This window comes from Tubulanus polymorphus, chromosome 1 (genome assembly GCF_964204645.1).
Source record: "Tubulanus polymorphus chromosome 1, tnTubPoly1.2, whole genome shotgun sequence".
In the NCBI taxonomy this organism is placed as follows: Eukaryota; Metazoa; Nemertea; class Palaeonemertea; order Tubulaniformes; family Tubulanidae; genus Tubulanus; species Tubulanus polymorphus.
Genome location: NC_134025.1, coordinates 28301518 through 28322002, shown reverse-complemented (window position 1 = coordinate 28322002; position 20485 = coordinate 28301518). Strand labels below are relative to the sequence as shown.

General features: G+C 36.7%; 3 protein-coding genes across 4 annotated transcripts in view; all 3 read left to right on the top strand.

Moving 5' to 3' along the window:
- Window positions 1-5884, top strand: part of LOC141915202 (uncharacterized) — a 30018-nt gene extending 24134 nt beyond the window's left edge. The window contains exons 73-93 of the mRNA XM_074806653.1: window positions 24-152; window positions 238-346; window positions 438-623; window positions 721-876; window positions 964-1173; window positions 1255-1400; window positions 1587-1772; window positions 1862-1973; window positions 2053-2459; window positions 2552-2771; window positions 2859-3044; window positions 3130-3327; window positions 3414-3530; window positions 3630-3741; window positions 3832-3962; window positions 4042-4159; window positions 4241-4404; window positions 4483-4599; window positions 4681-4890; window positions 4977-5144; window positions 5238-5884. Coding sequence (XP_074662754.1) covers window positions 24-152; window positions 238-346; window positions 438-623; window positions 721-876; window positions 964-1173; window positions 1255-1400; window positions 1587-1772; window positions 1862-1973; window positions 2053-2459; window positions 2552-2771; window positions 2859-3044; window positions 3130-3327; window positions 3414-3530; window positions 3630-3741; window positions 3832-3962; window positions 4042-4159; window positions 4241-4404; window positions 4483-4599; window positions 4681-4890; window positions 4977-5144; window positions 5238-5564 — 3709 coding nt within the window. The 3' untranslated portion in view covers window positions 5565-5884. The remainder of the gene's footprint in view (window positions 1-23; window positions 153-237; window positions 347-437; window positions 624-720; window positions 877-963; window positions 1174-1254; window positions 1401-1586; window positions 1773-1861; window positions 1974-2052; window positions 2460-2551; window positions 2772-2858; window positions 3045-3129; window positions 3328-3413; window positions 3531-3629; window positions 3742-3831; window positions 3963-4041; window positions 4160-4240; window positions 4405-4482; window positions 4600-4680; window positions 4891-4976; window positions 5145-5237) is intronic.
- A 326-nt stretch (window positions 5885-6210) lies between these two features.
- On the top strand, window positions 6211-16701 carry LOC141898088 (protein no-on-transient A-like). Of its 2 annotated transcripts, none has more exons than XM_074783897.1 (7): window positions 6211-6889; window positions 7220-7617; window positions 7772-7968; window positions 8060-8274; window positions 8411-8491; window positions 8619-8735; window positions 16565-16701. In XM_074783897.1, exons 1-7 carry the CDS (start codon window positions 6314-6316, stop codon window positions 16577-16579), a joined length of 1599 nt encoding a protein of 532 aa, XP_074639998.1. In that variant the 5' UTR covers window positions 6211-6313; the 3' UTR covers window positions 16580-16701. The 2 variants fall into 2 exon arrangements, with proteins under 2 accessions (XP_074639998.1, XP_074639996.1); XM_074783895.1 differs by lacking the exon at window positions 16565-16701 and adding an exon at window positions 11726-14505.
- Window positions 16596-19961, top strand: LOC141898089 (obg-like ATPase 1). The gene is made up of 12 exons (XM_074783898.1): window positions 16596-16748; window positions 16965-17080; window positions 17236-17318; window positions 17399-17459; window positions 17595-17722; window positions 18200-18375; window positions 18450-18527; window positions 18613-18710; window positions 18861-19004; window positions 19083-19179; window positions 19271-19393; window positions 19483-19961. Exons 2-12 carry the CDS (start codon window positions 16977-16979, stop codon window positions 19591-19593), a joined length of 1203 nt encoding a protein of 400 aa, XP_074639999.1. The 5' UTR covers window positions 16596-16748; window positions 16965-16976; the 3' UTR covers window positions 19594-19961.
- The last annotated feature ends 524 nt before the right edge of the window (window positions 19962-20485 follow it).

The window sequence follows — 20485 nt, the reverse complement described above, 5'->3', positions numbered from 1 at the left end:
TCGTTTTTATTTCAATTCTCTAGCCTGAAAACGCAAGAAGAACTGTGGCAGAAGTTTGTCGAAGAATATGAAACTGATGAAACCTTGTTGGCAAACAGTATCACAGCAGCTGCATTCCTCGTGTACTGTGGAAGTATGGCTACTGATACTAGGTAAACATAATAGTCAATGGCTGTATTACAAACTAACTTTCAAGTCTCAAATCTCATCGATTACCCGTATCTGATATGATTTCAGAAAGCGACTTGGTGAGTTTTTCATGTATGCCTGTGAACATCACGGAATCAAACTCAACCCAAAACAGTTATTCAGGAATACACAACTTATTGATTTCTTGTACACGCCGGTATGTTGAAAAATTTTCTCTGTAATGAGATTTCCAACATTTTACCAACAGCTTCATCTCAAATATGGCTTGCTTTTGATATTCATTACAGATCGAGATTAAGAAGCTCGATTTATTGGAGCTTCCTAAGACTCCTCTGATGCTAGAGAATGCTAGTTTAGTGATGCAGGAACAGAGTATAAATGCTTGGCCACTGATTTGTGATACTACAAGTCGTATAATTGACTGGATGAAGTTTTATCTAAAATCCAGTAATTTAGTCGTTGTTCGGTACCATGTAAGTCTTTATCTTCATTGATATTCATATAATATGATATTTCGTTCTATTTAACTGTGTTCGATGTGCTTCATGGAGTATGAACTATCTTTTTCAGGATCTGAGATCGCAGCTCGAAACATCATTGTCTGATGGTCAACCATTATTGATTACCGATTGTAACTGTGATGAGCTGAGCGTTGATCAAAGGTTCAGAGTCGTTTTAAACAAGAAAGAAGCATTTTTGAATGGTTCACAACCTTTCAAAATCATGGTAACTACGATATTTATGATGTTTATTTGTACATCAGAAACTCACTGTAAATCATCCGTCATTCTAATAGATTTACTGTATTTTTAGGTTGGTGATCATGAAGTTGAATGTCAGCCTTCATTCCGTCTGTTTATACACACATCTACCGAGCCTCATCTGATTCCGCACATTCTCTGCGCGTACGTCAACGTCATCCGTTTCAATCTGTCTCGCAGTTGTATCGAGGAAGAGCTTCTCGATCGATTCATGAAGAAAGAGAAAACTCGTCTGAAAGAAGAGGAGACGATTCTAAACGAGGTAGAAATTACTGCTTGATTATTAAACTAATCGGTGTCCATTCAAACAGTTCATTCAGTTTTATCGTCATATTTCTCTTAGGAATATTTGGGACATATGGAAGTCCTGAAAAAGATAGATGATGAAATGGTAACGTGTTTAGGAAGTGATATTCGTCTCATGAATGATTTATCGACGACTAAAAAACTTGCAGACTTGAAAAAGCATTATGATGAATCTATTGAAAGGTGAGGCTATCATTTGGATCAAGAGTTTATCAATATGCATCCCACAAATCTCTGTCGCTACCAATCTATGGATTTAGACGAGTTCACGACGCATCTTAAGACCCTCCCATTCAGATAATACTTTGGCTAATGGAATGCATTTGAACTGGATAACATATATTGTATATCATGTATTTCAAATTTCAGTAAATCTAGAACTGTATCTGCTATTAGTACGATATTGAAAGCGAGAGAAGGATTCAGATTAATCTCTAAACGAGCTGCTGTACTGTTTGATACGAGTCAGTATATGTGTGAAATCAATCCTCTATATCAGACGTCATTTAATCAGTTCCTCAGTGTTTATGATACTGCTATCAATCATTCGGACAGGTAAATCACATAATACACATCAAAAATACTTCTGGTTAGTTTATACGGTGGTCGAATTTGTTGAATCTCCATTTGTATCTATTTTTCAGAACATCTATGAAAGCAGTCATTGAAAGACTTACTTGGACGTCATACGTAACAACAGCCAGATCTTTATTAGAACAAGATCGTATTATTTACACACTGCTTCTCGCAACTGAAGTATGTTTTGAATTCATCAAGTTGTTTTCACTATCATTAAAACAATTTCCCTTGTTTTCATTAAATTATTGAATTTCAGGTCGAGGATTCTTTGGGGCGTGTTGGAATTGGAGAACGTGAATTTCTTGTCTCGCCTACATTTGGTGCCGCTGTCATGGCAGGCCAGTCAGCGCAACCGACTGATCCTAAAATTGCTAATGCTAAGAAAGCGTTTGATTGGATGCTTGATGATCAGTTCGCTAATCTACAGTTGTTGGCGATTCATTTCCCGTGGTTCCAGGACATGTTTGACCGAATGCCTCGAGATGGTCGCGAAACGCAATGGAGAAATTTGTGCGAAAATGATTTCCCAGAACTGGTTCCGCTACCCGATAAAATGGATGACACTTTCGCACCCCTTCAACGGTTCCTGATACTCAGAGCAGTGAGAAATGATAGATTGATGCAAGCAACGACAATATTTATCAATTCTGTGTTAGGAAAGAAGTGAGTTCATGGTCTACCATCGATTTATGTGTCATAGAAGACAAGAGTAGCAGAAATATAAAGGATCAATGTTTTATTTGTCATTATTTCAGATATACAGCTGATATTGGTGTGGACTTCGGAATGCTTATTCGTCAGAGTACCCCGAATATTCCAATAGCTCTCATCACTATGACAGAAACAAATACTGGTGAACTTTTTAAAGAATTTGCCGGGAAGCAAGGGAATGGATTTGAAATCATTCCAATAAATGATGGAAGCTCAGTGAAAGAGAGACATGTAAAGAAGGTTATATCTAGAGCAATGGAAAATGTAAGTACCCCACATGCATTTCATATTTTTGTAGAGAGTAAAAAGTATTTCATCTCTGATGATATATTTGGTTTTGATGTTTTTTAGGGTGAATGGATTTTCCTGCAAGATGCGCACAATTCTCCGCATTTACTCAATGGTTTGCAGAGTATTTTGAATGAAAATGACCAGGTCAACCAACAATTCCGCTGTTGGGTTTCATTACAAGGATCAATTCCTTTACCAACTCAACTCCTTCAGTCATCAGTGAAATTAGTTATTGATCCACCAAAGGTAATTTTGTAATATACAATGTGTAACCTTTTAAAATTTCATACGAAACTCAAAATATATACATTTGTTCTCTTTCTTCCTTTAGATAATGAAGGATAATCTCGTAAGATTCTTCAGTAATGCCGATACAGAACTTTTGAAAATCAGCAATCGTCCGGAATGGACTCCACTACTGCATAATCTATGTTATCTGCACGGTGCTATAAAACTAAGGAGTAGATTTGGTCGTGGAGGGTGGAATGTTCCAGATGATTTCAAGCATATCAATGATACACAGCTTCATGTAAGAAAAAATCTAGATTTTGTTGCCTTGCAGTAATCTTTCCCCATCAGAGATATAACATTTTCCGTTTCATTTCATTTGAATAGGAAGCAATTAAGGTCGCATACTCAGAGTTCAAAGATAGCATTACTGCAGTTTCAGCTGATGGAAGTTTGACTGCCAGGAATCCGTCCTGGGCTGGAATGAGATTCATGTTAGCTGAGGTATATATCACAAACTATGTTCAATCTAACAATTTCGATCCTGTATCCCACAATGCTTTTTGTAAATTTTATTTCCTCAATGTTGTTTTGTCAATGCAGATGTTATATGGAAACTCTATATCAGATGTCTATGATCAGTTGAGTTTAGGAGCGATGGTTGACTACTGGATATCTCCAACTGCCGTTAAAAAGGAATTTGAACTGGCTAAATGTAAGTTGTCTGTTGATTCATATTTCTAATTTTTTATCAATATAATGTGTAATTCTATCATATAAACGAATTCTTTGTTTCATATTTCAGTGAAGTACAAACATCCATCAGTGTTCTTTAGCTCTTATGCCACTATTGGTACTATAACTAGGGCTTTAGAGTCTATTCCGATTCATCTCCTTGAAGCACCAGAAGCTTGTAACTTACACCCAAGCTCAGAGGTTAGTTCTTATAGTATCTGCTGGTCTATTTCGATTGTATTTGATGAAGTGACTGACTCTGGTATCGTTTGTATTTTAGACAATATTAGCAGTAGATCAATATGTTTTTACTCGACTAAATAGATTGCTGGATTGCATGCCATCATCGGACACACTATCACATCAACTGTTCCCAAGACCTCCAACACCTTTTGATGGTAAGTGTTGTAGTTAAGGCTCTTGTACATATTGACCAAACTGAAGTAAATGTTAATCTTCATTTCATGTATTGTATTTAGGAACTCCTGCAACTACTTTAAGTATCAATAGTACAAATCCATATGTCAGTAACACCGGAGTATTTGCATCTGCGAGTCACGCTGTTATCAAAATGAAGAAAGATGTCGAACTATGGGAGATATGTCATAATTTGATACCGAAAGTTCCACGAATTTATAGTTCAGTAAGTAAACTAGAATCATCTACAATCTTTCTTGTAAATTGAATCAATGTGTAACGATTATGTTAATGTCTACGTTAGGATTATTTGACTGAACGCATCAAGAAGATCGGTGGATTGACTCCATTCAATATCTATATACAGAGGGAGATCAACATGATGATGACTTTGTTAACTGACATAAAGACTTCTCTGCAGGTACTCTAGACGTTAAACAAAGTTCATCCCTCACAAATTTTTTTTTCTTGATTCAAAAATTTTGTTCAATCTTTATTTCAGGCAATCAAGGCTGCCGTTGAAGTGACAGTATTCGGAGATCAACTTTCTCCAAAATTAGTTGAAACAGCAGATGCTCTTTATCACAATCAAATTCCTCAATCCTGGCTAAAACTGGCTGGTCCATCGGCACCTCCAAAATCTTTTAGCCTCATCAATTGGTTAAACGACCTTACAAATAGAACACAGCATTTTGAGAAGATTCTCGCTCTGGTAAGATGACAATTTATAAAGGTCATTTCTTGATTAAACTCTAGTCTGAATGTAAATCATATATATATATGTTATTGTTGTCTTAGGGTCGTGAAAAGATGCCAGCTTATTGGTTGGGAGCATTCTTTAATCCGAGAGGACTCCTTGCTCTATTGAAACAAGACACGTATAAACATTACAATCACTTTGATCGATCAGGAAACATGGAGCCATGCGTGTTCCAAACTGAACTTACCGCACGCGATAAAGATCATGTAAGTTTCTTACGATTTCAAAATCATTTCATCGTTTTCATTTAAACTGGTTTCGAAGAAAACTGTAATAAATTTTGTATTTCTATATTTCAGTTGCGCGATCCTCCGCCTGAAGGCATGTTTATATACGGTATATATATCTGGGGATGTTCGTGGGATAAAACTAGCGGTGAACTGCAGGATGCTCCGTCACGTCATACGTGCACTACATTACCAGTAATACACGTTACATGTTGGCCGACTAGCGAAAAACCTGGTTCGCAAGATATTTTAAGAGTCAGCGAAACTTATACGTGCCCCGTGTTTCCAACTCGTAATAATACTAATGATGTCATTATGGAAGTTGATTTAAGACACGACGGAATACCGGCAACTCGCTGGTCTCTGAGAGGCTTATCCGCTACCTGTAGACCTTACTGATTCAATTGTAAATAAACTGAATTATGAATGATTTCTGATGTGAAAATATTTTTAGAAAATTAATTTTTGGATGTGAATTGCTTATCAGTTGGATTGATAGTGAAATCCATGTTAAAGAGTTTTGATATATGTAAGTTTAAAGTTTTCTTTTTATGATAGATATGTATACATTAAAATCTTGATGTTCTCTTCCTTGCAACAAGAAATAGATTCCATGACACCACAGAGTTCCGCTGAGATTATACCGTCCATTTATATACTGAATTGTTAATCAGAGATTGAAGAATATTCTTTTTTTCGAAATTGTTGTTTTGTAAAGAAATTACCATATTTAGTTTAATAAATTATATATTTACTTAATTAATCATTTGTGTCTTTTGTCGTTGTGGCATTTTGGTTGTTTTGGTTGTTTGGTTGTACATGGCATGAAAGATGAAAATATGTGATTTCACTTGTAAGACGCATATCTTAAAATGAGATGGAACTCTGTATTGTCCAAAAACTGAATAAAGGATAAATGGGTGTCCCGGGTTCGAACCCAGTTGAGGTTTTTCGACCGACGTTTCAGTTCGTTAAACAAGAAGTTTCAATTTTCGATCTATGACCGTCTTGTGGCGCCCTCTCACTGGCTACTCCGATCCTCCATTGTTACTAAAAACATATCCACGGATTTTCTATACGCTTTTTGAGTGCATTTTCGTCTAAATTACGAAACTTGACGCCAATATTTAGAGCGCTTGTAATCGAAGATGGCATCAGGAAATGGAACAGCGGCTATAGGGAAACCTGAAAATGCAGCAGGTGAAGATAAAACCAAAAATACAAACAAGTCTCCAGCCAAAAAAGATTCTGATGCACCGTTGATAGCAAACCCTCCTGCAGCAGGGATAAACCTTCCAGCTAATAACGATCTAAATAAAGGAGGGGGTCGCAACGAACGAGGAGGCGGCGTTAGAAGAGGAGGTCGAGGAGGAGGTTACAGAGGTAATCGAGGTAATTTTCACGACCGAAAAGGTGGTGGTGGCCAGCAGCAGCGAGGCGGTGACCATCATGACACAGATCGGAACCACGGAGCCGGCGGAGGTTCGAGAGATTTTTACGGCAATAATAATCGCGGCGGTGGAATGGATCGCGGTGAAACGACGAGTATGTTAGTCGAAGATAAACCGAAAGAAGAAAAGAAATTCACGGGAAGATGTCGATTGTTCGTCGGCAATCTTACGCCGGAATTAGAGGAAGAAGATTTCAAGAAGATGTTTCTCGAATTTGGAGACGTCTCGGAAGTTTATCTGAATAAACAGAAAGGATTTGGATTTATCAGATTGGTAATTTATTTTCTGAAATCATCATCAGTTTTGGCAATACATATAATTATTAGAAATAATCAATCTTTAAGACAACAATGGATTGTAGAAAATGAATAGGGTTTGAGTAACATTTCAGGATTAGAAATAGATTTAATGGGTTAGTGTTAGTTAATCAGAGGGTGACCACCTGGATATCGGGGAAAAGTCAGCAAATTTACTTTTCCTTAAAAGAAGTCGGGGAGTTTTACGAAAAAACTAAAAATCATTTGGGGAAATTTGTGATAGCTAAGATAAGCAGTTCAATATTCCTTATTTCAAACGATAATCTTATTTAACGACTGTTTCCAGGATACGAGACATAACGCGGAGAAAGCGAAAATGCAACTCGACGGAACGATTCGTAAAAGTCGAATTCTACGAGTGAGATTCGCGACTCACGGAGCCGCGCTGAAAGTGCGTCACATTTCACCCTTCGTCAGCAACGAATTACTGGAGGAGGCGTTTTCGAAATTCGGTCAAGTAGAACGGGCTATAGTTATCGTCGATGACCGCGGGCGTCCGAGCGGTGAGGGTATCGTCGAGTTCGCGCGGAAACCCGGCGCGCAGAAAGCGATGACCAGCATCAACGACGGAGTATTCCTACTGGGAACCAGTCCGAAACCGATAATAGTCGAACCCCTCGAACAAAAAGATGAAGAAGACGGGTTGCCTGAAAAGTATATACAGAAAAATTCCGGATATTCCAAGTATGTATTGTTTTTGATCGGTTGATAATTAAGTGTTTCCTTCTTAAAAAGAATGATCTGTATTTACAATTGAAATAAACTTGTTAGCATTTTCTACCCATTTGGGTATTGTTATTGATTATGTCAAGTGATACATTGGGTTTTTTTTTTTCAGGGAGCGCGAGCAAATGCCGAGATTCGCTAATACGAAATCATTCGAATACGAATTCGGTTTGAGATGGAAACAGCTATATGAGATGGAACAGAAAGAAAAAGAACGCTTACAGAAAGAGATGGAAGACGCAGTGGATAAACTAGAAATGGAAATGTCGAATGCAGTTCACGAACAACAGGCAAATCTCCTACGTCAAGGTAAGATATTTGATGATATATTGGCGCAATTTTCTATCTCATAATCAGCCGTTCGCGATCAATAACTGTGTTAATGATTGATGTTTATCAGAGTTACAACGACTCGAAGAGCAACGTCTCGCCGAAGAGATGAAGAGAAGAGAAATGACGATGCGACGACAGGAAGACGAACGAATCCGTCGCGAAGAAGAAGAAGCTCAAAGGCAACACCGTCTGATGAGACAACAACAACAGGAAGAACAATTCAGACGTCGACAGATGCAGCAGAGTATGGGCTGGCAGGACATGCGTAAACAAGAAATGGCGGTATTTATTTCATCATCCTCCTGCAATGCAGGATTCATACACTACTCATTGATTCCTTGAAAGCTCCTCTAAATTGACTATACATTTTCAAAACGTTTCCGGATTTTTGAAGTAATTGCAATAATATATTCTCTAGGATAATCGAAGACAGCAGGATAACAGAAGAGAGAGTATGAGAGACATGCGTGGAAATCAGAGAGAAAGAGAAATGTCTCAGGTAAATATTGATTACAAAACCACCGAATTAATGGTTTACCGAGATATGGTCACTTCCATGAAACTTTCTCCTATAAAACTCCTTTATTTCCAGCAGTTTTGATGTTTGAATATTGTTCTGTTTGTAGGATATGCACGGATGGAAAATGGGAAATCATTCTGAAGCTGAACATTCGAATGCTCCGCCGATGCAGCCTCCACCGGCGCCTCCTGCCGGTTTCGGATTGAGTCGAGAGTCTAGTGAGGTAAGCTGCTACTAACTATACTATACTACTATACCATAGAGACAATGTCATAGATCATTGAACGAAAGAACATTTCAAAATAGTTGAAATTATCGACCTATCGTAACTGTATTGATGAAAAAGCTTGTACGTTTATGCATATATTTGAATGTGGGTGGTCGGGTCGGGGTTTGATAGTCGTTCCTCGAAAAATCAGTAGCAGAAACTACTGCGAGTGGATGATATGAAGGGTACGATAGATTTGAAGCATGTATCGCATTGAGCGTAGATTCATCGCTGACTGTTAGTATCCGGTATATCGATAATACATCTGTGCTATGATTTTCGTGATGATTCCAAGTGGGATCGCAGCGTCGCAGCTATGGCTCTCGCTTCCTCTGAAAAGTGAATAAATTCTCATTTCTTTCATCCTAATGTTAAAATTCTATATTTTGGGTCGGGATTATAAAATCTTATATATTTATTGGCGACGTAATTTTGATAATTATTAGTTTAAAAAACTAGGTTGATATTGATATAAGTCTCAATGATGGTGGATTGGTAATAGACTAGTTTTCGTCCTTGCAACCTTTAAAACTTTACTGCTGCATGTTTTCCTTCGGTTGGATCTGCCGTTCAGCCATTGTAAAAATTTGCTAAAAGCACCCGGATAATTGTCTACGGCTGTACTGGATACATTCATGTTGACTTTACCACAATAATCTATCATAATTATAAACGCAGTTTGACATATGATATTCCTGTGACTGAATACGTCTAATGATAATGATAGATCATATGATCTGTCACATCACCTTGAACTAGTTAATCATTAAAGAATGGTTGCGCTAATGACTTAATGAGGTTCATCGTTGATTTTCTGATACTCGAACTAGCCCTTGAAAACTCCTCTGATATTTTAGATTTTGATTGCAACTCCTTTGAATTTTGAGAAAGATCCATTACTCAGTAGTGTTCCTATTCACTTAGATTATTAGTCCTGCTAATTTTCACTTATGACTTAATTTTGAAATTTTCACCTTTTTGCTCGAATTCTAGAATACCGACATTCCCCGTTCAAGTACCGATAGTATTATGCCTTATGAGATCTTAATTCATTCACGTTGAGTAGCGTGAGTTGGGGCGCGATGTGAGGATAACTAGTAACAGAGACTTGAATTTCGGTTAAGTCTCAAGTTCGAGAAATTGATGCTTCACTGCATCTTATATGCACTTACTCTCATTACGTCATTAGTAATAGTGTAGACGGTATGAACTGATAAACTCAAGACTAGCCTCAAGTTGTCTCAGTCTCTTGACTTGTCGGTACACGTAGTATGGGGATGAATCTGTTGGATGATACGGGGATCTTTTCTTCGCACGTATTCGCGATTTTTCGCTAAGAGAAACGATTGTTTAACTGTTTTTTTATCGATTCAGGGATGAGTAGTTTTTCCCGATGATTACGTGTCCTAGACAGGTGAAAACTGTAGATGATGATTGTAAATTCTTATCCGATGATAGCACCTCGTCTGGACAATTATAGCATACTACTCATCCCTATAACTGTAGATATAAAATGATAAATGTTCCCGTGGAATTGAAATTATTTTTCACTTTTCGGGTGAAATGTGTGACTTCATTAGTACATCCGTGTAAAGAGCGGCATCTCTGAATCTAACTACTGAATCGAGATCATGATGAATCGTGTTTAATCATGATGCATTATGACGTATATAGCTGGGTTTTGGAGTTACCCATGTGGTGCAGAGTTCGCCATAGGGCCAATCTACACAAGAGAGACAATATTGCATTTCGTATTTAAGCTAAAAATTCATGAAAAGCTACTCATGTTGGCATCTTTTTACTCGTGTTAAATTGATGCGCTTATGAAAATTGGGTTCTGTGGGTTTTTGGGTTCACATAGAAGTATATGCTATTATTACGTACAGGCGGGGTGACTTCAGGGTAACACTGCACCGTGTTTGGAATCTGTTTGAAGAAGGTTTGGTTTGTTGATGTTGAGTATGAGGCAGAAGGCAGCAAAAGATGGAAATGAATAAACAGCATTCTCAAATGAGAACATGATGGGGGAGTTCTATAGGACATGGACGAACCAGATGATTGCTTCAATAACTCATCATATGGAAATAATGTTGGGTGTTTTATTGTTAGGCTCCTCATGATCTATTGACAGACACACTGAATGCAGTAAAATCGTATGTGGATGATTTGGACTAAACGCGTAGCGGACATCAGGTAGCTGTTTGCCCTTTGAATAGTCATATCAGCCATGTTGGGTTTTCATTGTGAGGCTACTGATGATCCGCTGACTGACAGACTTTTACGTGTTTAAATCAGACTTGGATGATTTCTTGGACCTAAACGCTCAGTGGCCTGAAGGTTTCTACCTGGCCTTCGAATAGTTGAAACTCTCACTCATGCTAAACCCTTACGAAAGGTGCACGGAACATCAAAGAGCGTATATTTCTATGGGAACCCGCCCTACAGAGAAAGCAGCGCTCTATCATACCAGGGATACTTCCCTGATCATACGCTTTTCTATAACTGGTCTTAAGTCATGCCTGATTTTGCTGACCGGAATACTGACCTCCTAGCGATAAAGACTTGGTTTTATTATAATGCTCTTGTGTAGGTTGGCCTATTGTGGTATTCCAATGAATACCCTCGTTGATATTGGTAGTACCAATGTAGATTAGTCTTGTACCCGTACAGGCCGATATGGTATGGTATGGATTACTGATTTGTGCTTGGTGGAGATATTATCCTCATCCGATCGTATAGTTTACCCGCCTTATATGAAACCGCATTTAGGGTTGCCGGTAACCAAACCTGTGTAAAACATTGAAAGGATCATTCCTGATTACTAACTATGGATGTTTCTCTTTTTTCCTTCATTTATATGTCGCTGTGTGAACTGGTGTGTTGACGATATAAATCTATACAACCTCCTCGGACATTTATGTTACGTGCATTTACCCTTATTTAAGCGCCAGTCACGTTTTGACCAGCCACCCGCCAACTACAACAACCAACGCCTCGTAAGTGGCATGGTTAATATGGGAGGAGGCAATATGGCTAAAATGTCGGGTAATATGCGTGAACACATGATGGATCGTCGTGAAGCCAGAGATGACTTTGAGTCAAAGAGACCGAGAAGATTTTGAAACGTTGATTATAAGATCGAGCGAATATCGGCGACTGATCTCATTCGATAGATGTATCACGATTTTATTGACTCTGCGGATAATTAATACATTATCGTTCCATTCATTATTATCTTAAAAGTGTTTTATTCAACGGATGAAATAATGATCTTCTATATATATATAAACGTGAAATAGAATATATCTGTAAATACACTTGTATAACTGAGCACTGTTCGTTCCACTGCTGGTGCTAAGTAGCCCAGCTGTTACGGACAAAATACACTGATGAGCGTTGCTTGAATGGTATTTTTTCATTTGGATAGAAAACGTCGATGATAAGTCTCAAATGATGACGACAGTTTTGCATTTTTTCTTCATTCTACATTTTCTGATAAGAATGTATTCATCTGTATATAGTATCAGTGGGAGGGTGTTCGTATAGTCGATCGTTATTAAAATTCAAATGTTTTCCATTTTTTCAACCGTGTCATTCAGTATCGATAATAAGAGCCCTAGTTCTAACGAAGCTCCAAACAATAAGACAGACTGTAAATATACAATATTTTAGTACGTACTAAACAAGGGTTCATCATTGTCGGAGTTAAAGAACTACCACTCAAAATCAATGAAGATGTCTTTTAAAGTCTTCAAATTCAAAAGTGTGCGAATGAAAATTTTACTGCTACATCTGAAATTTTGCACGTCCTAAGTTTTAGTACATGTTTGGAATGCGTCTTCGAATTAAGGGGGTCAGTGCTAGGCTGCCTATAGAATAGAGTTTACTGGCAACCAGCTTGAAAATGAATCAGGATTGTATCACTATCTACTGACTATTGTCTAACACCAATTATTATTCTAGCGATTGTTATAGATGTTGTAAATGTCAAATTATTGTCTGAAACATATATGACATATTATCGAAATCGGCTTTGAAATAGGCCATTCGCTTATCCGCTTAGTACATAATGCTTACATATAGTAATATCAGAAATAACTTTGCAGTGGAAGAACTGATGTTTCAATATCTGGCAACTTCGATTCTAACATGGGTGAAGTAATGATGGTCATATGTTGCGAGTTTTACACTCCATTTTAGATCATTTCAAACTTGGTATTTATTTTCCTTGATTTGGGACTGGGTTATTTTGGTGAGCGAGCATTGTATCTGATGATGACCTATATACGATAAGCAAACTGCATTTGATTACTGCCGAAAATTCACATCGGAAACAGCAGATAAAATCGTACGGTCCACGAAAACGTTAAAGAAAATTCATTTATTCTCGCATGTACTCAACGATAGTCTACTTTCAGCCATTTCTCTTGCTTTTCATAAAAATCTAATGTTCTTGTCTGATAAAAACATATTGCTCAGTTCTTATACATGTATTACATTGCATTTGCAACCACAAGAGGGATTGAAATGTGGAAATATTTTTTTTTCGTAAATATTTTACCGAAGCTCTCTACTTAATAATGATCAGTGAATAGATTTTTCTGCAATTGTTTCCTTGTCATGCGTTTGGCTTTATAAATCTTTTTTCAACATCATTGGCAAAAACAAAGTATACAATATCTGATATCTGTATCGCATGTTCAAGAAAAAGGGGGAGATTGATAATGGAATACCCAGTAAGCGCTTGTGGTGAGAATTAATTGATCATATTTCTGGGGACTTGAAGGCATAATTTCTGAAATTGTTTGTTGTTAACCGGTGATACTAGTTAAGATACTACATCACTGCATAGTTAATAGTGAACAATTTAACCAGCTTTATATACACGCATACAAACAAATATATATCTCCAGATTTAAAGTATTTACTGCATTGCTGGTATTGAATTTTGTGCTGTTGAAAGAACTGAAATACATTCTCGGTGTTAATCAGTTATTGGTTGATGATAATTATAAAAAATACACATATATTTTAGTGGTTTGTAAAGTCGATGTAACTGTTCGTAAAATACAATGCCATTTTTAACACTGGTATCCAGATTGTTTTGTTTTATTCGATGTAACGATGAATGATTTTCTCAGAAGCGGATTCAATGAAAAGCGATGAGGTTGCAGACCTCTTTCTCTGCTACAAGATTCAAGCTAAGGACGTTGTCACTGACTGACATGGGTCAGTTGTCACTGACTGACAGTACCGTAAGTGATTATTCATAAAATGTTACTATATTATAACATAACATGTGTTTTTTTTACAGTATATTCTGTATATCGTGAAGAGGGGGCTATTGAGGTTGTTATGTCCAGTAGTGGATATATCTGTGGTTTACCTTAACGATCTGTTGTTACAATAGTGAATGAATTTGCAAGAGAAATTGAAATAATTTCTCATTATTTAAACAAAAATAGAATATTTGTGGCTGAATACAGACAATATTACATGGAGACCGCTGCAGTTATATACACACCATGTGAAGACAATGAGTATATTATCTACTTAGTATGAAAGACACGTGATCATCAGAAAGCGGCAACTCAATATTATTTTTAATCGTTTCAGAATATGTCTTTTCTTTGGCATTAGGGTCGGGGTTTGGTTACTCGTACTGTTTAAATCCAACGACCAAGGTACCAATGGGCATGAGGGGTGGTATACATTTGTGAATTGTCTTGTCAAAATTCTTATTACAGGTCATCAATTTATATATCGAGCAATTCTATCTTCATGGTTGATGTTAATTTACAGGGATCGAGTTTGGAGACATATGAATGCATTGTCTGAAAAAAATTCACTATCAGTATTAAGTTACAGTGCGAAAGATGTGTTTAGACATAATTAAGACACAGCTGCTCGGAACATGTGTTCATAAACCTGCCTGCTGTTCTTAGTATTAAATCATTAAACATTCACATATTTCTCATTCATTATAAGAAGATAAACAACCTTTTCTCTACATAAAAAATCATTATGTACATGTAGTACAAACCAGTTTCTGAAACCCTTAACTCGCCAAGGGCTAGATTTCAGATTAGGTTTCTTTTTCCGAGATCAGAGAAGAAGTGTTGGTCAAGAGACTACTATCACCGAGATAAGAAACCATGAGATAGATAAAACCGATGAATTTGAAACATTGATGAGCGTTTTAAACAATTCGAACACTGCACTGATATATTGTATCGATATGTACAATATATCAAGGGATCGTTCATTTATTACGTACACATTAGGGGAGGGGGAAGAGTAGGCTAAGTGCAATTGCGTACTTTAATGCTTAATGTATATGGAAAAATGGCCGATTTTGCGTACAGGGGGGGTTGAAAAAGTCAAATTTTATGCGTACGTAGTAAATGAATGATCCCCAATCTTATTTGACCGTGTACAAGTTTACCTGACTTTATACAAAACAATGATATAGAAGTTACTCGTATAGATGCTGATGGCATGTATGTGTACTTGGTGTGGAAGGGTTGGTTTGTCGCAGACATCAGGGGTAGATCACCTGGAAATGAAGAATCATGAATAAGAATGCCGGGTAGATGATGCTTGGAGTAATCATTCTGACGGATGGCTCCCAATGATGTTGGTGCGAGGGTGATACATTCTCTACGCTGTCTGTCTAGTGATGAATTGATTTGAAAGTTTTCTACTTACAGATATTTTTCTGTATATTTAGTAATGCCTTCATACGGTGAGATCATTGACTCAGCTTACAAATGCATTGAACACTTAATGCAAAGACTTTCTAGTGGCTAAGTACTGGTAGAATTACAAAAAAGTTGGAGTCTTATTCCATCTACAGTAGTGGGTAGGCCTATAGTGTTAACACTTTTGGGCTTCAAGCTGTGATAACAGAATTTTGATTTCTACTCTTCGGTGATATCAGTATTTCTGAATTGGTTGAGTTTTATACTGGTATTTCTTGTTGAAATTGACTTCTGTGAGAAAACATGAACTTATTTAGTTCATTTCTGGCTCCTCAGGACTGACCAAGTCGTACATAGCCTACCAGGCACTTTAGATACTTGACGATTTAGAATTGCCAGTATATGTCCTGTGAATTGATAGTAGTTATTAGTTAGAACCTTTGACATTACTTTGAGGTCTTCTCTTTGTGGAATAAAGAATTTAGAAGTCTAAGAGGAAAATACATAAATTCTAGACAACATTCCTCGTGAACAAAATGAAGTTTGAGTATGCTGATAAGCCAGTTTGTAGAAATGTCTCGGCGGGACTGCGGTCTGAAAGATTCATCTATTCATTAGGGTGCTGAAGTCAGACCCTATTTGGTAGTTGATGGCTGTAATGATGACATGGGAATATTTTACAAGAGACTAGAATATTGCCTAATTTATAAAGGCACAAAATGGACATGGTTTGCGTATTACTTGAAATTTATTCATGATAATTATTTATAGTAACCTCGTTGCTGAGAAGGAAACTTGTTATATATACATCCATATACATTATACATTTTCACACAGTTAAAAGAAAGTTGGTTCTGAATTTCATCAACTTAGATTTAAATTATACATTGATGATAGATCATAAATTCTATCATTGCTTATCTATCAAAATAATTAACCTACTGTATATTTCATGTCAATAATTACTATAACATTGTAAATTGTAAAAAGTAAGTTATTTGATATTTTGTTAATTAGTGCAAATTTTTGAGTCTTTATAAATGTGACTTTCAGCATATTCTTTTTGATTTTTTTCAATAATAGAGGCGTATGTGGTAGCTTTATTTTGTGGCCACTCAAAACTGGTGGGACGTTCGTTGCGAATGTGTGTCGTTGATTAGTACATTTGGATACAAGTGACAGTACTGGGGAAACTGCAGTTAGGCCGCATGATTATGAACCATACAGTGGCGCCATCTAAGATCGCCTATCCAGTACACGTTTGTCGGTAAGCCGGCCCTAATTTGTCTTTAAATACCTATTTTGCTTCTTTTCGCCAATTTCAACTTATGTGGTTAAATTGCTAATTAATTTTTAACGTTATTTAAATGTTTAGATAAAGCGAATCGTAGGAATGAAACTGAATTTGCCCTGAATTTATATGTGAAGAATAGTCTGCGTTTAATCCGTTTAAAATTGTTTCATCATTCTTTGCAACCTTCAGTTGATCGGAGAAATGCCTCCCAAAAAGAAAGGTGCTGGCGAAGTTGAACATCCACCATTGATTGGTAGAATCGGCACCAGTCTAAAGTGTGGGGTACTGGGTTTACCAAATGTAGGGTAAGTTCAATGAATGATGATGATATTCGAGTTGACTGATGATACTGATTGATAATCACTGATAATTGTCTCGAGAGGCAAAATAATGAAGTGTAGACGCCTCCTGTTACATGTGATTTGTATATTCTTTCCTGAAAAATATTGTTTTATTTCAGAAAGTCGACGTTCTTCAATGTTCTGACTAAAAGTTCGATACCAGCGGAGAATTTTCCTTTCTGTACAATAGATCCAAATGAAAGTAAGAAGAAATGATAATTCCCTTACATTTGTCACGTGTTCTTTGCTTATTTCTAACACGGTTTACTTAAATGTTCGTAGGTCGAGTTGCAGTTCCGGATGAAAGGTTTGATTTTCTGTGCAAGACGTTTAAACCGCCGAGGTAAAATTTTAGAAATGACTGATCGGTTCAGTTTCATAGTAGTGGGTTGAGTTTCACTTAGATCATTGTTTAACCGAGAGCTATTGGCTCCTGAATTTACATTATTATTTTATGAGGTAATTGATTGTTTTTCAGTAAAGTTCCAGCATTTCTGTCGGTCGTAGATATAGCTGGTTTGGTGAAAGGGGCGCACGAAGGTCAAGGTTTAGGAAATGCATTTCTGTCTCATGTCAGTGCGTGTGATGCCTTGTTTCATATGTCGCGTATGTATTTTAAGATATTTTTCACAATTCGTCAGATTTTATAACATCCCATGTAGATCAGGCTGTGACCTAGCTAGTGACCTAATCGTGCGGTTAAACTTAATTAAAATTAGAATAATCGGACAGAAAAATATCCGGTTGTGATAGTAAACTACAGCATTTCATTGACTAAATCTGACCCTGGTGTAGACAAGCCTAGGTCCGATCATCAAGTGAAAGGAAATATATTGTTTACAAAATGACTCAGACTGATGTATTTTCAGTGTAGAAATTTCTATCACACACAATCACACAATTTCTCTGAAGATGAGATTGAGGTTTATCTCGAAAATATTAGAATGATAGATATATAAATCGTTAATGTAGGGTGGGATCATTCGATATGTTTCAAACATATCGAATAATCCCATCCTACATCCACGAGTCTAAGGGTCCACGGGCCTAGGATATAGAGTTATGATATTTGTGATTTGATAGGCGCATTTGAAGATGAAGATGTAACACACGTCGAAGGCGATGTGGATCCCGTTCGGGATTTAGGAATTATATTCGATGAACTACGTTTAAAAGATCTCGAATACGCTAAAGAAAGGTTAACTGGGTTAGAGAAGACAGCGGTCAGAGGTGGAGATAAAAAACTCAAACCGGCATACGTAAGTTCATATCATATTCCCGACAATTGTGCAGCGACAAAAAAATTATAAGTATACATGAATTGTATTTTTAGGATACAATGATGAAAGTAATACATTTGTTGGAAGAAGATAAGAAGGGAGTTCGTTTTGCTGTGTGGGATGGAAAGGAGGTAACAGCAATCATTCTTTCATTTAAGTGTATCGTTTTTACTTACAATTTTATATTTTATTTGATTGGTAATTTCATCATTTCAGATCGAAGTTTTGAATCAACATTTGTTCCTGACTGCCAAACCAATAATCTACTTAATCAATTTATCCGAAAAAGATTACATCAGAAAAAAGAATAAATGGCAAGAAAAACTTTACAAACTTCCTAATCTCTGATTTGTCAGTCATTATGTGCTGCGAATATAACTTGTATGAGGAGTAAAGAAAGATGACCTCCTTACATGCATAACATCGATGATGTTTCATCCTGAGAATCTCTGTTGCTATTGCAGGTTACTAAAAATAAAACAATGGGTAGATGTTAATGATCCTGGTGCTGTGATTATACCATTCAGTGGTGCCCTCGAAACTAATTTACTCGATCTGGAAACTGATGCCGATCGTCAGGCTTATTTAGAAGAAAAGAAAACGAATAGGTAACTGAGAGAGACATGATTTCTTAAGACTCTGATACTTCATTGAACGGAACACATTTTTGATAATTTTTTTTCTAGTATTCTAACGAAGATCATTCAAACCGGCTACAAAACTCTACAGTTAGAATATTTCTTCACGGTTGGTGCCGATGAGGTGAAATGTTGGATGATACAGGTAAATATGCTATCAGAAAAAGTCGAATAAAAGTGAAAGGAATTAATTGCAAATTCTCGCTTACAAAATCCATCAACCGTACTTTTTACAGAGAGGTACGAAAGCTCCACAAGCAGCCGGTCGAATTCATACCGATATGGAGAAGGGATTCATCATGGCTGAAGTCATGAAATACGATGATTTTAAGGAATTAGGCAGTGAAAGTGCTGTCAAGGTAAAATTAAATTCCCTGTTTGTAATTTGATTGATGGTCTGTTGTCATATTTTATCAGTGAGTAAAATCTAAAAAACTTTGTTTTTTAGGCAAACGGGAAATATTTGCAGAAAGGTCGTGACTACATCGTTCATGATGGCGATATTTTGCTGATTAAGTTTAATGCAGGTGCTGGGCTTAGTGACAAAAAGAAAAAATAAGATCCCACAATTTGGAAGTAAATACTATTGAAAACTAAGCGCTGTGCAGCAGTTACAAAAAAACTTTTATTTTGTGCTTATTACCCTTAGTTGAGGTTTTTTAATGATATTTATTTGGTCCCCTAAGTTCAGTTTGCCTCTATTACTGCAGTAGTGATTGCAAATGATTTATTAATGATAATTCCTTTTAACGATGTTTAATCGTTTTGTGAATATTGTACAGTATCTGTATCGAAGCCTAATGTCCGTCACTCGATTATTGTGACCTAACCAATGATATTTATCGAAGTTCTAAAACTAAACAATCCAGTTAATAGTGTCTACACTCATTTAATGATAATTGTTGGGATTAGTTTGACTGCTGGATCATCGTAAAAATAAAATTGAAAATAAGAAAAATCGTTTTTACTTGTTTTGAATAATAATGGATCATTGAAATGGGTTCGAGTTTCCATCATCTTGTTAGCCGTGCTTACGCTCTCTGCTGTTGATTATTATATCGTCCTATCTGTTGCCACTGCCCTAATCATAGCTTTGCGCCGCGATCGTATTGGTATCAACAACCTATGTCGGATTGGAAATAACGCACGAATCCACATAATCTAAAATGAATTTCTTATCTGTGCTGCTTATTTTTGCGAAAGCGCCACGGCGCTGGAGCATATTCAGATGATCAAACCACCTGCTGTCTTCGAATACCACCACCTAGTGGGCTCAATTCAAGTTCAAATATACTTTATCAGTACTTATTCAAATATACTTAATGATTACTTTATTCAATACTTTATTGTTCCCAGTACTGCAAATACATCGGATTTCCGCAATTAAGTAGACAGAACACAAATAAAATTAAGAATCTTTTAGTATTCAGAAAACAACGTATACATGCATC

Excerpts from the sequence above, each read along its gene's own strand:
- LOC141898088 (XM_074783895.1), top strand. The coding sequence starts at position 6,314 with ATGGCATCAGGAAATGGAACAGCGGCTATAGGGAAACCTGAAAATGCA. Across the intron at positions 7,969-8,059 it reads GGCAAATCTCCTACGTCAAG|AGTTACAACGACTCGAAGAG; the intron begins GTAAGATATTTG and ends GATGTTTATCAG. Across the intron at positions 8,736-11,725 it reads TGAGTCGAGAGTCTAGTGAG|CGCCAGTCACGTTTTGACCA; the intron begins GTAAGCTGCTAC and ends CCCTTATTTAAG.
- LOC141898089 (XM_074783898.1), top strand. The coding sequence starts at position 16,977 with ATGCCTCCCAAAAAGAAAGGTGCTGGCGAAGTTGAACATCCACCATTG. Across the intron at positions 17,319-17,398 it reads TACAATAGATCCAAATGAAA|GTCGAGTTGCAGTTCCGGAT; the intron begins GTAAGAAGAAAT and ends AAATGTTCGTAG. Across the intron at positions 18,376-18,449 it reads AAAAACTCAAACCGGCATAC|GATACAATGATGAAAGTAAT; the intron begins GTAAGTTCATAT and ends TTGTATTTTTAG.